The sequence below is a fragment of the Thamnophis sirtalis genome, unplaced genomic scaffold, assembly GCF_051295495.1.
Source record: "Thamnophis sirtalis isolate CommonGarterSnake01/CBP01778 unplaced genomic scaffold, rThaSir2_p1.2 scaffold_6, whole genome shotgun sequence".
NCBI lineage: Eukaryota > Metazoa > Chordata > Lepidosauria > Squamata > Natricidae > Thamnophis > Thamnophis sirtalis.
The window spans coordinates 45186087-45203703 of NW_028261386.1; the positions used below are offsets into that span (position 1 = coordinate 45186087).

General features: G+C 39.3%; 1 protein-coding gene across 2 annotated transcripts; it reads left to right on the forward strand.

Annotated features, from left to right (window-relative positions):
- The first annotated feature begins 698 nt into the window (after positions 1 to 698).
- NENF (neudesin neurotrophic factor) lies at positions 699 to 8415 on the forward strand. 2 transcript variants are annotated; one of them, XM_087717761.1, is made up of 5 exons: positions 699 to 925; positions 2807 to 2867; positions 4690 to 4793; positions 5330 to 5548; positions 8190 to 8415. In XM_087717761.1, the coding sequence occupies exons 1-4, from the start codon at positions 764 to 766 to the stop codon at positions 5504 to 5506; spliced, it is 504 nt and encodes a 167-aa protein (XP_087573887.1). In that variant the 5' UTR covers positions 699 to 763; the 3' UTR covers positions 5507 to 5548; positions 8190 to 8415. The 2 variants fall into 2 exon arrangements, with proteins under 2 accessions (XP_087573887.1, XP_087573886.1); XM_087717760.1 differs by lacking the exon at positions 8190 to 8415 and adding an exon at positions 6411 to 6655 and having other exon boundaries at positions 700 to 925.
- The last annotated feature ends 9202 nt before the right edge of the window (positions 8416 to 17617 follow it).

Consider the following 17617-nt stretch of genomic DNA (forward strand, 5'->3'; position numbering starts at 1 on the left):
AGAAAACAAAACTACAGCACATTGTACTTGCGAAGGGTAAATCAAGCAGTCAGCACCGGACCACTGGTGCATTGTTTAAAAAAAGGCCATTTAAATAGATTTCTGAAATCATAGGCATGCTAGTCGGCAGAGGTTTTCAGGTTTAAGTCCCGCTATTCACTTTAACCCGTTTCCAAGACGGAAAACAAAACCCAAGAATAATAAAAAAAAAGAATAAAAAAAAATCATCTTCTCACTTGTAGTACCTTTTAATTAAACTTGGGCCTTATTCCGAGGTAGGCCATCTCGAATTCATAACCACGGACGAACAGCACCATCTGAGTGCCGGAGTCATTCATTCTAAATAGAATAGAATAGAATAGAATAGAATAAGAGTTGGAAGGGACCTTGGAGGTCTTCTAGTCCAACCCCTTGCTTCTGCAACTATACTTTACATTAGCGTTGCAAGGTAGACATTGCTTTAATCAGTCAAAGAATTAATCAAGTAGAGGGATTTTTTCTTCTCTCCTGTCCCACTCCGCCAGTGGTTTTGTTTTGTTTTGTTTTCAATAGCTGAAGGAGCCTCTCATCCGGGAGTCACCCATAGCTTTTTCGAACTAAGTAAAGGGAAGGGATAGGAAGGACTTTCTCGGAGTCTGCAGCCTCCGGGATGAGGCGGCACACAAGCGGAATGGGACAAACCACGCAAGCACGAGGAGCTCCGAGAAGGCGTTTCCCTCGCCAGCCTCCTCTCCCGGCCGGATTGGGAAGCCGCCCGAGAGCCATGGCCCAAGGCCACCGCCTGGCGCTTGTTCTGCTAGCGTTGACCCTCGCGGGCCCTCAGGAGACGCGAGGCGAGCAGGAGCTCCGTTTCCAGCCCCCACCCTCGCAAAGACCGGTGCGGCTCTTCACGGAAGACGAGCTGGCGAGGTACGACGGACGCAAGGTAGGGGAGAGCTTTCGGAAAGACTGCCCCCTCGGGGGTTGCTGGGACGGGCCTTCTCGGCAGCAAAGCCCCGATCGAGCCCCTTTCTCGGCGGTGTGGGGGTGCGGGTGGCCTTTTCTCGGGAAAAGAGGTAGCAGAAGCGACCTGTTCGGAGAGAGCTGCGCCCTCTGGACTCCGTTTGCAACAGCTGGACTGGAGCAGTTCTGCGCGCTTTGATCCCGCCTTGGAGCTTTCGGCCGGAACGGACCGAAGTTATTCTGCGGAGGGCGAGCTGGGGAGCTCACGGGCTGTGATTTCTTTGAACTCGGCGAAGTTTGTTAGGCGGCATCTTTTCCCTTGTAGTTCAAACAGCCTTGATAAGCCACAAGAAAGAGTGTGACATGACTGTCAAAATTTGGATGCTGCGCGTTAGGACGAAGTAGTGAGGTTTCACGCTGTCTCCAAAACTTTGTTGTAGCGTCTTTTCCTTGCTTTTGTGGTACGTTTGTGTAGAGTTCTCCTGCAATGCAAAAATAAATGTACCTAAGGTCTGTTTTGGGGCGTCCTGGCATTTTAACAGGAGAACGAGTGCCTTTAGTGTCTGCAATTTTGTTCCTAAAAATGGCCATGATCAGAAACCCCACTATTTCTGGCTTGTTTGGGGTCTTTAGAAGGAGCTTTGGGTTATACTTTTGTAATTAAAAAAATTGGCAACCTAGATACCCTTGTGGGAAACTGGACACAGTTTCTTATGCTCGTGACATTTAAAGACAAAAGAAAGTCCAAGGTTGTTTGTAAAATATTAAAGGCATTTCATAATGTGTATGCAGCAAGTTTTTGCTTGCTCTTCCTCTTCATTTAAAAAAGGGGAGTTTTTATATCAAAATGAATAATTATATCTTAGTAATCAGAACTTTCATTTGCACATGTTATATCATAATGTATATGATAACCTCTATTATTTTTATTTCATTAACAAAGGAATTTGATGTAGAAATTTTCAGAAGCAATGAAACCAGGGTCTTCCAGCTGCATTTAAAGTATAACAATGATCAACACAAGCTATCATGGCCAAGAGTAAAGATATTTGAATTGTAGAGTTCATCAACCACCTCTGGAGAACCACAAATTCCTCACCCATTAATAACCACTCTACATCTACCATGTTTCCCCGAAAAAAAGAAAGGGTCTTATTTTCTTTTGACTCCTGAAATAAGTGCTTGGCCTTATTTTCAGGGAGGTCTTATTATTTTGGAGGTGCAGAAGGTAGTGAGCATGGTCCCCTCATGGCTGCTACTGTGTTGTAATATTTTCAGGGCTTATTTTCAGGGGAGGCATTATTTTAGCGCATGCGTGCAAAAGTTCGATTGGGCTTATTATCCAGGGAGGTCTTATTTTCAGGGAAACAGTGTAGTACATTCAGTGCGACAGACTTTTCTTTTTCTTTTTAATTTTATTTACACACATGTAAAATACACCTGCACAAAACTTAGACGTACACCACATTTACACAATACAATACGAACAGGAGCTTCCTGTTCTTTCTAATAGCAATTGCTAATCGATATCGCTCACCTTATATTGTTTTCCCTTCTATTATATTTCATTTGCATTTCACCATTCTTAACCCTCTTATCTTACTCATCTGTCTTTTATATTGGACTTTTCTTTTTATTTACACCAATCAGAGATTTATCTGCTCAAGTTTATTCTGTAGACTTTCTTGTTAGAGCATCCATTTGTTAATGTGAATAGACTTTCCTCTTTAAAGATGAGAACCTTTTTAAGTTCTAGTTAGCAACTTTTGGTTTTCTTGAAAAAAAGAATGACCAGGTAAACAGTATGCTGTTGGTATTTCTTATTAGTACATGTCATGATAAAATATATAAATTGTACTTTCAGGAGGATGAACCTATTTATATAGCTGTGAAAGGTGTGGTGTTTGATGTCACTTCTGGAAAAGGTAAGATCACCTTACAAGCAGATTGTCCCCCCCCCCCTTTCAGTATGGTTCACAATAGGTATATCTCGGTGTTGTCACCTCAACCAGATGGCCTTTTTAAAGAGCAAAGGCAACTGCCTGAGGATATCCTGAAAAAAATGTTCCTCTCATTTATAAATGTTGCTAGGTTTTCCCCCATATGTTTATTATCCTAAATTCCCAGAGCTGGATAACCTTTACCTTTCCAGTTGTTGAATTTTAGCTCTTATCAGCTCCAACAAACATGACTGATGGTGAGCAATTCTGAGACTTGTAGTCCAACATCAGCTAAGGCCACAGATTGCTCACATCTGTTTAGAAAGACAGCACTTGTGTACAATGGCAGATTTTATTCATTCAGCAGCCCTCTGTGCTAATTTCATGTGAAGAATAACCTAGATCTTCTCCTGTCTTTGCTGCAAGCTTGTAGTAACTATGTAGCAATAGTTTCATATATTTGTAAGAGTCTAGTGCTGCTGCCCCAGGGATATTCATTTTGCCACTGTTTAAAACCAAGGGGAGCAAGTTCCTACCGGCTTTCCTCCTGGATTTCAAAACCTCAGCTATTTCTGCCTAGTTTGCCTTTACTAATTGAAGTGTTCAATTTCAAACCAGGGTTCCGAAAGGAATATAAACAGTTTGAAAACTATTGCTGCTTCAAAAGATTCAGCAACCAAATCCAAATCTGAATATCTTATCTTAAAATCCCATTGGATAATTTTTAAACAGTTTTAATGTACATGCCTTCACACAATGCAATAAATCCATAAAGCAGTATGGATGAATAATCCCCAACATCAATACAGCTCTGGCTGTACCTTATCAGTACAGTGTTGATGAGAAAAGATGCTTTATTTGCATACTTTAGCATAAGGTTATTAAAAAGGGACGTAAGTAGCATGTATACAAATGTATATGGCAAATAGCTGGGAATGGGCAGTTGTGTAAGGACAGTTTGGTAATCCAGTTATTGGAATCTTACCACATGACATAAATTTTTGAGAAGAACTCAAAAATAATATTTTTGAGAAGAACTTTTGGAGGTAGGAGAGGATGCAGTTCCACCTTGGAAGACCACATAATACAGAAATTTGACACAGAGTGAAGGTTCCATCTTTCTTAGTTTAATTGGAAGTAAGTCCTTATATTCTGTGAATGTAGCTTCCAGTGGGCATTTTATATTTTCCAGTTTTGGGATCATCCAAATGTATGGTTGCCCTTTTCAATTTGGTATTTTCTAAGTATTTTGGACAACAGCTCACAGAATGCAGTCAAGCATTGATTGCGCCCTGGTTGGAGAGATGGTGTGCTTCACTTCCATATTCCTTTATTTCTCTTTCCCTTTCTGATCACCGTTTCACTCTAAACTACCTCTTAGATTATTGACTGTTTGCAATATGCCTGCTCTTTCTATGTGGTGGTGTTAAGGCTTCAAAATGTTGGAGGATTTCAGCAGTTTAGGATGTTTATATTGTATTAAAGTTGGTTCAAGACAAGCTGAATCATGGGCGTGCTACTCTTGATATATAATTGAAGATAAGACAACATTTCATGTTTACTAGTTTTAGAACTTTTTAGGGCCTGGCATCATGCAAAGCAAACCAATCTCCAGAAGTCTCAAAACACATTAACACTTAATTCTAGGCTTGTGAACAATGAAGTCCCTGGGATGTAATTTACGATAGTTGTCCTTAAAAGAGTGTCATCTTCAAAATACCTCAGATTGTCTGTCTATGTGAGAGAGATATCCTAAGAATCTTAGGTCCTGCACTTAATTGCTATTTGTGTTATTTTCCCCCAACAGAATTTTATGGGAAAGGAGCACCATACAATGCACTAGCTGGCAAAGATTCAACACGAAGTGTTGCAAAAATGTCCCTGGATCCAGCAGATCTCACTTATGATACAGTAAGAAAAAGATATTTTCAGCATAGCTTGATCTGAAACCACAACTAAGGAATGGTTTTATTTGCACATAGCTTTTTTGGGTCCTAGTGATCTAATCCAAGTACAGGATCATTAGCAGTTAGACTTATATACCGCTTCATAGGGCTTTCAGCCCTCTCTAAGCAGTTTACAGAGTCAGCATATCGCCCCCACAGTCTGGGTCCTCATTTCACCCACCTCGGAAGGATGGAAGGCTGAGTCAACCTTGAGCCGGTGAGATTAGAACCGCTGAACTGCAGATAACAGTCAGCTGAAGTGGCCTTCAGTACTGCACCCTAACCACTGCGCCACCTCGGCTCTTAAAGATGGTGGGATTGGGGAGGGATTTAAAAATAGAAAAAGTACAGAGCTCTGAAAAACCTGGTTCAGTGCAATTAGTAGTCCTTTGCATTCACATTACATAGCATGGAGATGTGCAATAATCATTGAATTTGTTCTGTCTACCCCTCTCCTTTCCTCTCCATCTTTCTTTTTTTACACAATTGCAATTCATTGAGACGGGACTCACAGAAGAGCAGTTACGATCTCTGGATGAGACCTTTAGCAATGTCTACAAGACCAAATATCCTATTGTTGGCTACACTGCCCGAAGAATTCTCAATGAAGATGGCAGCCCTAACCCAAACTTTAAACCTGAAGATCAGCCACATTTCACTATTAAGGATGAGTTTTAACAATAACTTGGCAATCCCATGACTACTACAAAGAACAGGAAGGTATCTAAAAACTGAAGAATATAATGGACCTAAATTGGCTTCATATCTTTGAGGATGATTGCTTTTTATTTTATCATCATTGGTTAGTTAATAATATTAATATGCATGATAAAACTATAGTGTGTGTGTGAAAATTGTTTTGACCAGCAAAGTGTTCTGTTTCAGTGTCAGTGGAGAAGCAATTATTTTTCTTTAGCTAATTATTTGGCTAACTAAATGGAAAAACTTAAGAGCAGCATCTGTTGACAAGGAGTCCCATGGTCAATCCCACTGAACATTACTTATTCAAAATCCTCATGGCCATATAAAACATACAATTAGACAAACCATCCTGGTTGGGTTAATAACCAATAATTGGTTATTAACAATATCCAGTTGAATTAGTGATTCTTGATGGAGGTTACCTGTGCCCCCTTCTAGGGCAGTGGGTTCTGTCTGTCTTGTCTATTTCGTCTACTCAACAGTCAGTATTGAGGGAGTTTCCTTTGAGTGTTTTCCCACCAACTCTGCATTATTTCCATAAACTAGTAGTAGAAAATTTGTATCTTTCTGTTACAAAGTTCCCTGTTTTGGAGTAAAGTCTGTAAAGAAGAGAGATAGGGCATAAGTCTCAGGAGAGGAGTGTAGGCTACTGTTTTGAGCAGTTGCATGGTGACATAGAAAATGTTTACAGGAAATTAATATTGTTTATTAACAATATTGTTAATTTTGCATATTGTTTTAAGATTGAATTAATACAGTTTTTATGAAGTATCAGAAACATTAACAGTCTGATTTTATTTATCTTAGTATTCAAATGGATATACTTGCTACAGTGTGTGTTTACATAATTCTTCCTAACACTGAATTCCATAAAAACCAGGTCTGCAATTCTGCAGAACAACTACAATATGCGCAGCATGACTTGGGTTCCATCTATACCGCATAGCCTTTCACTCGTTCTCCTGATGCCCAATAATGGTTGAACTGGAAGAAATAAAGGTCATTGGATGCACTAAGTACTGACTATAATAATTATGTGGATCTGATATTTGGTACATCATGTGTATATCTGCTGTATTTGTTACTTCTTTCTTGTGGGCAAAATAAAATAATGTTAAGACTCAAGTCCACCTCATTAAATGACTTTGGTCATATCAAAAGAATATCATGTCTCATTTGATAACATGTGTGATATAGTACTGTATTTTTTGCACTATAAGGAGCATCCCCCCCCCCAAATCTGGGTGGAAATGTCTGTGCAGTGGGGGTGGGGGGTGGCAGCCTGTCACCACCACCGCCTGTTACTGCTGCCGTCGGGGAATGCTGGATCCTTCACTGTCAAGCACTGATTGGCAGTTGGATCAGCCTCCTAGAATACCACCAATCAACTGTTCTGGGTGGCGGGAATCGCTGTCACCAGTCGGTGGCGACCATCAGCAAATGGCTGCGATCCCCTCCTAGAACAGCTGATTAGCAGTATTCCGGGAGGCTGATCTAACCATCAATAAGCTGATCGGCAGCGAAGGCTCCAGCATTCTCTGGCAGCTGCCGCTCAGCTCAGTTGACCAGTGATGGGCGCAATGGAGCAGAGCCCTGATGAGCCACATGCTGGGGCTGTGATAACGTGCTGAATCTGACCAGGCTGTTTTGCTGTTTGCTGCAAGGACACTATCCAGATGAATAAGTGGATGGATTCTGGGAGGCAGATGCAGATTTTTTTTTCTTATTTTCCTCCTCTAAAGCTAGTGTGTCTCTTATGGTCAGTGCATCTAGTGCAAAAAATATTTCTGCCTTGCCATGCCTTTTTCATTTTTCTTCTTAAACCAAGTTTCAGTCTTGCAGGTTCAGTTTGACAAACACTATGAAATAGGTTGAATGTTCTCTTTTCCAGGTGATTTCTAGGCATCAGACCGATGTGCCTTCATATCCTGACAAAAAAAGCCTCATTTCATTAATTAGCAGTCAATTAAGGTTCATACATTCCTATATCTGCTTTAAAATACCTTTTGCAATTATTTGACTACAACATTTATGAAATAATGCCTTAGCCGAAACAAATTTGCTGTCTCCACATATCACTGGATATAGCCTTACTCTCTGGCAGTGCTACATTTCAGCTATTCTGCAGAAATCCCCCCAAAATCTTTCCATCTTGCTAGATGGAAGGAGGTTATTCTCCTTTTAAGGCACTGGGAATATTTTGGAGGTTATTACATGTATGGCCTTTTGCAATTGTTCATAAGTTGAGTGAATGATTTCTCTGTATTTGTCCAAGAGGAGACAATGAACTGTTTGTCAAGGGTGGCAATGTCTCTTAGTGGCAGGAGAGTTGCTATTGTAAAATTTCAGTTCAGGAAAGTTTCCCTTTTGATACCTTCCCACAAGATTTAATCATAAGTATGGGAAGTCAAGGAGTGTATGATGAAAGTGCAGTGAAAGACAGATTATTCATATGTACTTCTTGGCTAACTCATACTGAGTGTAAAACCTCATATTCCACCCACTAATATCTTCATAGAAGTGCTCTTCTACTTCAAAGAAAATTTGAAAGCAAATTCCATTTATCTTTCTTATCCAACTGAATGAAAACTGATAATGAAAATATGCAGAGAATGTCACTGTGATTAATATTTGTACTGTTTCTAATTTCCATTTTCAGGAAATGAAGATGAAGAACTGCTGCATGTTATCCATTCTCTAAATCTATCCCTTCTACAATATGTATTCTCTAGGCTCATTCACGTCAATCAACAAACGTGATTTAGATTGCAAAAATGTGCCTGTTTTTATTATACCCTTCATGGATTTTAATGCTGGGGATTATCAAATTTGAGTAAGGTACTAATATGTTACATTAGGTAGATAAAAACAGAAACTGGAAACAAGATGATTGAGTTTCTACATCTTATTGACAAAGTTAAGTGGTATGCTTTTTTTAAAAAAGCGAAACTATTTGGGACTAGGAACAATGTGCATATATATTCAAGCCACTAGAGGGCAATGCCACACTATTAGAAATAACATAGTTGGCAAACACAGTAATTGGCACTTGGTAACTGGAGAGACCGAAATTTCTTCAAGTGTTCTGTTAAAACTGTAAACTGATAATGCATAAAGCCTTTAGTAAGTACTTCCTTGGATTACCTTAGCCACCACAAGAAATATACCCGAAGAGACATACTTGCATCATTTCAGTTTAACCCAGAACCCTTAGATGTGTCCCAAAAACCAGAAGTGTAGTCATGCTTGTAGCCATATAACGTGCAGACACACAACTTCCTGAGATCTGAAGTAGAAGAAGCCACACAGGTGGAGGAGCTGATACTATATCAAAGGTTGCCCAACCTTCTCACAACTTAGGCATGTTTACAATAACATAAACAAGGAAAAACACTCAAACATTACACCACCTTTTATCGAGCATTATCTAAAAAATATTTCTTGATAATGAGAAAATAAAGTAAAAATTCAAAAACTCTTGAATGTCAAATCTTCCATCACACTATGTTGAATTCCATCTGCTTCCCTTGAATAGATCACAGGGCAGAAAGGTGTGGAATGAATAACTTTTTCCAACTTGCATGTTTTTGATTGGGGACTCTTACAATCCCCCTCAGTTGTGATAATACTTTGCAAGAAAAAGACAAGAAACCCAGAGCTATCAATGAAATAAGTAGCAACACAATTATTACAAATATGTAAAGGTACATTCGCATCTATATACCACATTTAAATGCTCATAAATGTTTACTTAATTTATGAAGATTTGTGTACATGATACACACACACTTTTCCAAAATTACAAACTTCAATTTTTTGGCAACTTTTAAGATGTAATACAATAATACAATAGCAGAGTTGGAAGGGATCTTGGAGGTCTTCTAGTCCAACCCCCTGCCTAGGCAGGAAACCCTATACTGTTCCAGACAAATGGCTATCCAACTTCTTCTTAAAGACTTCCAGTGTTGGGGCATTCACAACTTCTGGAGGCAAGTTTTTCCACTGATAAATTGTTCTAACTGTCAGGAAATTTCTCCTCAGTTCTAAGTTGCTTCTCTCCTTGATTAATTTCCACCCATTGCTTCTTGTTCTACCCTCAGGTGCCTTGGAGAATAGTTTGACTCCCTCTTCTATGGACTTCTAGCTAGAGAATTCTGGCTGAGAATTCTAGGAGTTCACATATCTTAAAAGATGTCAAGGTTGAGAATTATTGGTCTAGTATCTTAAGGGTAAGGCATATAACAAAAATCTAGATGTCCATTAGAATGAGAAAACACTTTGCTTCTGGCCAATGATTTTTTAGATTGTTTTTTCAGATCAGAACTGGTAGCCCTAGTTTGATCTAAGCTCTTAAACTGAGCCTTGGGCAAAATTCAGTTACTGCTTTGGAATATTCTTTCTTGAGCAGAAGCTCTACCCCTTAGTAGCCCATTATTCATAATGAGTCCTGTATCTTAGGTTGGTGCTCTTGAACCTGACAACACTGTGTGTATGCACTAGCACACAACACTGTTGTTTTTAAAAAAAAGTAAAGTTGGTATTTTCCTGGTTGAATACAGGCAGGAAAACATTATAAGCGAAATCAGATAAAAAAAATTATTGTATCAAAAATGTGCCTATTTTCCTGCACATATTTCTCAAGTAATTATCAAAGAGGATGTTACACAGAAATAGAAGCTCTGTTCTCTATCACTTCAGAATGGCAGAACAGAGAGTAATGGATTCAAATGACAGGCTGGCAGATGTCAATTGAATGTTAGGAGGACTCCGCTTCAAGAGTATATTCAACAGGGGATCCAATTCCCTAGAGAGGGTGTCCTAGCTTGGATGGGGAAAGACAAGGATTTGTCTAGGATGCTTTAAGTTGGATTTGTGCTACTCTCAGTGTGCATTGGGCAGGAGCCATACTCCACAGGCTCAAGAACTCTTTCCAGCCCTGTGAGTATATTAAACAGTATAGGAACCAGGCCATCTACCCACATTGCCAATCTATTCAAGGTTATATATCAACCTAGTTCAAATTCATTTGCCTGGAATGAACCTCTTTCCCCCTCTGTGCAACTTGAAAATGTACGTGCTTCTCTGCACAAATATATTCCTTTTGACCAAGCTAGGAACACAGGAAGCTGCCTTATCTATGGATTGTTTGGTGAGTTCAGGAAAACTCACATCGCACATAGTGATCTTTACAAGGGGCAACTCTAATATGTTCGTAACAGCATTCCTTCCAAGTCAAGTCCATTGTTCACCTAGTTCAGAAGTATCTACACCACAGATGAGCTGAATGTAGATCATCTCCCAACCCGTTTCAGTTTCACTCCTTCCTCACAAAATCAATCAAAATACTCCTTTGTCACTTAACTCGTACAGGTAGTCCTTGATTTATGACCAGCCATTTAATTTATGACGTGTCATAAATTTATGACAAGTCCTTAATGACGACTGTCATGTTCCCAGATCATGCGATTATAGTTTTGGGCATGTGGTAACTGGCTTGCATTCATGACTAGCTACAGTATTCCATGGTCATGTCACATTTGGTGACATTTTTTGCCATTTTCCACCACCACCACCATCTAAAAAAAGCAAGCAACTACGGTATACAATGGATTTGCTTAAGAATCATGTGGTTTGCTTAACAGCCACATGCTTCACTTTACAACCTCAGTGACACTCTTTCCAGCCATCATAAAAATGGTCATAAAATCAAATCCATTTGCATGGTACTTCGATTTCCAACTGCAATGACTTAACGACCAAAATTCTAGATTTCATTGTGGTAGTAAGTCAAGGTTTACTTGTAGAGAATCAAGGATTATTAAATCCAGGAATTATCTTTTGTTGAAACAGTCACTGGACTCAGAATAGGTTATTATCTGAGAACTCTTCCTTGGACTCAGAGGTAGTTCTTGTTTTAACCACGGTAATTGGAACGGAATTTCCCTCATTAATGTGATTGTAAACCTCAACATCATGTGATCACATCACTTGTTGATGGCAGTTCTGGCACTTCCAGTTGCTATTGTTAAGCAAAATCCCATGATAAGAGAGAAGGGGGGGGGAGGGAGGGAGAGACTATAGTCCCCCAACTGAATTCTCTCTGCTGGACTGCTTTCCTACTCAGTTTCAGTGCTGAGCGGCTAAAAGTCATGCAAACAGGAGGGAATGAGAATCTGGAGCGAGATGTAGAGTCTGATGCAAGGGGGATGACTCGCACTTTTTGTGTTTTCCTTTTTAAATGCTGCAATATGTACCAAACGTGCAAAACAGATGTAACCCTGTGCAAGACTTTTAGGCTTGGTGAAGGTTGATAATTTGAATTCCTGCTTCAGCACTGAGTCACACGGTAGAGAGGGGCCTTCCTCAGAAGCTGGGTGTGGGTAGGCGTGTATGCTTTGGAATGTACAAAGACATATACATACAGACTTCAGAAAATAGTCCATCCTGACTTGTTATGAAATCTAATCTTGTGATGGTAATATTTATTGTTTCCTCAAACTGAAAACAATACCCAACTTAGATTTTGAAAGAACAAAACTCGGGAAGGCAGAGTTGTGATTTCCAATTTACAGATAACCAGGGAGCTAAAAAAATTGAATACAGTGCCATTGTATAACATTCTGCAGAAAATGATAACAATCCTTCAGAACAAAGTGCTTCTGATCCTACATACACACTTACTCAGAAGTAAATCTTATTTCTGTGAGAACTGTTCATAAATAAAGATACCTAAGATTTCAGATATACTGTTAATTTCGTAAGAAAAACACCTTGGTGGTTTTATTGTTGATAGGTATTTTTAAAAGTATAATTCTGATTTATAAGTAAAGCTGATTGCTAGTTGGAATTCCTTGAGGATTTGCCATGCAAGAGTTAATAGAATAGGAGACTGACACTCCCCACCCCACCTAGCTAAAGTTGTAAAGGGTGATGCAAGGGCTGATGTAAGAGGTGTGTGTACATGTATACACATGTATATGTGTGCGCGTAACAGCCTAACAACTTTTTGGAAATGAGAGAGAGAAAACGGCCAGCTGATTCCTGATCTACTTTATAGCCTCCTTCATAATAACATGGATAAGAAATTTTAGATAGTGGGTGCTGTACCTCTGGTTTTCAGTCTTAATTCAGCTTATCACCTCTGCCCATCCAGTCTGTGGTCTTAGGTGAAGCTCTCCCTCCCTCCTTCACTATCATTGGCCATTTCCAATGAAGGGATCTGGAGAAAGGTCCTGCTCTAGTTTCAGTCTTGTCCATACGCCTAATTTAGATTGAGACACCGAATAAGTGATCTCTTCACAGATGATCACTTGGCATTTTCCACACCTCAGCATTTTTTGGCAGCTGGCATCATTGCAAATTCTGGTGGGATATCCAGCAGCAAGATAGGGTGGGGCTTGAGTCAGCATGCAGGAACAGAAAAGCTTTATGTTCGGAGGGTTGGTTTTTTGGCAATAGCTGTGGGCTTTTTCTCAGAGATAATATGTCTCAAGTTTTTCTTTCCCTCTAGGTCTATTTGCTGTAGTCCTCGACTCACGACCACAATTGAGCCCAAAATTGTTGCTAAGCTAGATATTTGTTAAGTGAGTTTTGCCCCAATTTAAGATCTTTCTTGCCACAGTTGTTTAGTTAGTAACAGTATTGTTAAGTGAATCTGGCCTCTTCATTTATTGTGCTTCTCAGAAGGTCACAAAAGGGTGATTACATGACTGTGGACACTGCAATAGTCATAAATATGAACCAGTTATCAAGCATCTGAATTTTGATCCCATGATCATGGAGATGCCGCAATGGTTGTAAGTGTGAAAAATGATCAAACGTCACTTTTTTCAGTGCCATTGTCACTTCAAAAGGTCAGTAAATGAACTGTTGTAAATTGACAACTATTTGTATTTTTCCAGAACCATTGGTAATTTGAGGAGTCTGCAATGCAAAATATATTCCAATCTGCCTTACAAAATGCATAAGTTACAATAATGTATATGGAAGGTGCAAGCTGGAATTAGCTTTTCAATGATATAAGTAAACTGTATTTATCTTTGTTGACTGAATGCAACAATTCTGTGCATTTAACTTTGCCAGCTGGGTGTTCTTGGGTGTATTGGACTTCCCACAATAGGCTTAGTTGGAAGGTCAGCCACAGCAACCGAACTGAAGGACTATGAGCTAAAGAAGCCTGTTTCAGAAGAGAAAGAGAGGGGGGGGGCTGGGGAGGATTGCACTGTTCATTTAATTCAGAACCAAATCTTTGTCCTGGGTTGTGCTCTCTATTGCTGCAGACAGTTCACTAAGTAAAGAGAAAAAGGAAGGTAAAGACACAATGAACAACTTGAATTTAATCAATTTGGAATGCAAAAAATCTAGTAGATTCAACCATTTTCTTGCTGACACTGAGAGGCCATCAATTTTTTTGCAACCAGAGCAGGTATCCTAGAAAAGCCTATTTTGGATGGTAAAAATAGCTTCTGGGTTGTCAGTTTCTAAAATAAAGGAAGGCAGGGCTTGGTTTAACCAGAAGTTTTGAAACAACAATGAAGTCTCCCTTTTCTCCTTTTTAGTGCATAATTTCTAAAAAGCCATGTTGACAATTTTGACATGCACTGTGGGGAAAAATGACATTCATCTGTGCTTTAAATAACTGTCACGTGGATCCTCCTTCCTTATTTTAAACACTTTTATGAGCATTAATAGAGTTCGCAATAATTCCTTCATTCATAGTGGCTTTTTTGTAATATATTTATAGATTTACCACAGTGCTGATCTTTCCCCACTTCTCCAATGAGTTCATTATAATGTCTATTATAATCTCCTGCTACATTACAAGATTTAATGGCAAGGCATATCTTAAAGCAGTGTTTTTCAACCTTGGCAACTTGAAGATGTCTGGACTTCAACTCCCAGAATTCCCCAGCCAGCATTCGCTGGCTGGGGAATTCTGGGAGTTGAAGTCCAGACATCTTCAAGTTGCCAAGGTTGAAAAACACTGTCTTAAAGCATAGCCTTGCATACTATCAAAATAAGAGCCATGAGCTCTTCTTGCCTACCCAAATAACATCTTGCAAGGAAAAGACACTTCTGTTCTGTGGCCCATGCTAATATGTTGGGAGCAAGGGTTTTTTTCAACATGTTTTCCTATGCTTAGTAGGGCTTTTCCAAAGAAGCTAAGATTTTTAACCAATGCTGGTTTCTTGAACTCCAACAGAGCCCTTTGTTGATACACTTGTCTGAAGTGCCTTTGAAATGAATCCTATTTTTACCTACTAGAAGGCATCAGGCAGCAACCCACTGGTTTGATATCTCTCAATGTAATCTTCCTGCAGGGCATCGAGGAAGTGCTGTTGAGAGGACTACTACTGGCCATCATTTCGACCAGATAGTCCTGAAAATGGATCTGCTCCTGAAGATCCACAGCTATTAGTCAAAAGATCAGTAATGGAAGACTTGAAGCATGGAGAGATAGGAGGGAAGAACAGTTTCTTCACCTATTACCAGTAAATTGTTCTACTTTAAATGGAAAATGTCTAGAACAGTGTTTCTCAACTCCCAGAATGAGAGTTGGCTGGAGTAATTCTGGGAGTTGGCTGGAACATTCTACACATCTTAAAGTTGCCAAGGTTGTGAAACACTGATCTAGAATAGGTCCATGTCCCATACTGCTTTGCAGTCCACAGAGATTTCTACTCAGACACACTGGATCCTCTCAGCAAATTTCCCAGGCAGAGGCCATTTCTAAACCATGTTGACCTAAGAATTCCTAAACGTTTGAATTCTGTTTTGCAATATGGTATTTCTGGGACTCATGTAAAAGTAAAACCAGCCTGGCATTCATACTTAAGAGAACAGGTCCTTGGTGTAAAATCGTTCTGAACCACAGAACTAAAGTCATACTGAGGAGGCAAAAAGGAAGATCTGCAGCTGAAGCTTACCACAAATGAAATACTCTATTGGAGGGAGCCAGGCAGAGGTGATATTCAGCAGATTCTGACCAGTTCTGGAGAACCGGTAGTAGAAATTTTGAATAGTTCAGAGAACCAGTAAATACCACCCCTGACTAGCCCCACCCCCATCTATTCTCTGCCTCCTGAGTCCCAACTGATCGGAAGGAAATGGGGATTTTGCAGTAACCTTCCCCTGGAGTGGGATGGGAATGGAGATTTTACAGTAGCCTTCCCCTGCCACACCCACCAAGCCATGGCCACAGAACTGGTAGTAAAAAAAAAATTGAATCCCACCACTGGAGCTAGGGCTATGTACAGGCAGGCCTCCTTGAAGCTGAGAAGTACATATATAGAAAAGACAAAAAGGACAGAAATATGACAAGCAATTTCACCACTACTGTTGAAAACCTGGGCCATGTTTATGAAAGTAAGCCATGCACTCAGTTTTTAAATATAGATCCAATGGACTCAAATGGGGAAGAACAGGTAATAAATGATATTAAAAATAAAACAGGTCTCTAGCCACTTGGTGCTGTTTTGCTTATGTTTTCAGAAAAGTCTTAAAAGATATTAAGAAAGTATCCCAAAACATGTTACTGGAAGTCTGAAGAGGCAACCTGGGAATCAAAGATGTTGAGCACTGCAGCTCCCACAATTTCCTGCCATTGACCATACTGATTGGGCTTGATGGGAGATGAAGTCCGAAACATGTGGAATGTATGAAGTTGCCTATTCTTAGAATAACTATTTCATTTTGGAATTATAAGTTAAATGGGTATCAAATTCTCAGCTTCCATTAACCCAGGATAGGGTATAGCATGTCTGAATATGTTATAATAGGAGTTTTTTTAAGTCAGTAGGTGCAGTACAAGCAAGTTAACACAAATTATTCTGTATAAATCAATGTCAACAATATAACAATACTATATAACCTGAAGGCAATTGCAACATCTTATACTATGGATCTTCAAGAATCTAGTTCTGGATGCTCTTATGTTTTATGGATAATAAAGAACCTATATAACATAGCAAGAACAATCCCTTTCTTTCCAGCTTTTCTAACAACACAAACACCAAAGAGCAGAGTTCAGAAACAATAAGCATACCTTACAATACCAATAAGAAGTCTCCAGTATTGGAAGTGAAAATTACAGTCGTTACACTACCAAAAAAATAAATAAATCTAAAATTCAGGCACACCTATATGAAGAGTGATGCCCAATAATTTAAAATAAAAGTTACTTAGCTTGAAGTCTCATAATTACATTCTTTATAGTTGCCCTCCAAGTGTCACTTTAGAGATTTCCATATCTCAGAGAACCAGGCTGCTTTAAGATAAACAGCTCCTACCATTACTAATTAAAACATTTTCTTCATCAATAGATTAACTGTGGAAATGGCTATAAATCAAAGTTGCTTTCCTATAGACAGGCAGGGCCATTTCCCAATCAAAATTTAGTCTTGGTTTTTAGGGTCTCCTGCTAAAGGTGAATGACTGTTAAACCTACATAAGGTTGCCACTTTAAAGGCATGCCATAAATCAGAAGATTTAGAAGGCAGCATTTGTGTTGTTCTCCTGGCCAATATTCAATTAGTAAACACTTGAACTGTACAGAAAGTGATATTATTTGTGGGACTCATCTGCTTTGCCTATATTTGTGCACAACCTCTTTTCTTTAAAATTTGCCTTCTGACTCTTGAGTGTCTTGTCACTTCCTCCATTCAAAGCTGCTCAATGAATTGGCCAAATTAACTAAGACAACTAACTGAACTTTTCTCTTGATATTCAATAGGCAGATTTTTGCTTCCAGTCTTTAAAAATGGATGTATTTTAAGTGCCTCAAAAAGTAACTGCAAACTGAGATAACCAGTCAAATTGATTGAATGAACCTGATAAGGATTTTGTCTCCTCATCTTCTTTTATTCCAAACATTCAGAACCCTGCCTTGAACGCTGCTCCAAAAGTTGTTGATAAAAATGTATCAATATGATGGAAAATATTATTAAGTACACAGGCAGTATCATATTAATAGTTGAGTCTTTCCTGGCTTCAAAAGGTTGCACTTCTTTAATGGCAGAGACACAGAAGTTTTTATGAAGACTTCCAGAGGGAAATGCCATAATCGTACAGAATCATGTAAGTTCTTTA

What these genes read in the sequence shown, in the direction of transcription:
- NENF (XM_087717761.1), top strand. Translation starts at nt 764, where the DNA reads ATGGCCCAAGGCCACCGCCTGGCGCTTGTTCTGCTAGCGTTGACCCTC. An exon ending in TGATGTCACTTCTGGAAAAG is followed by an intron (nt 2,868 to 4,689) that starts GTAAGATCACCT and finishes TTCCCCCAACAG; the next exon opens with AATTTTATGGGAAAGGAGCA. An exon ending in CAGATCTCACTTATGATACA is followed by an intron (nt 4,794 to 5,329) that starts GTAAGAAAAAGA and finishes CAATTCATTGAG; the next exon opens with ACGGGACTCACAGAAGAGCA.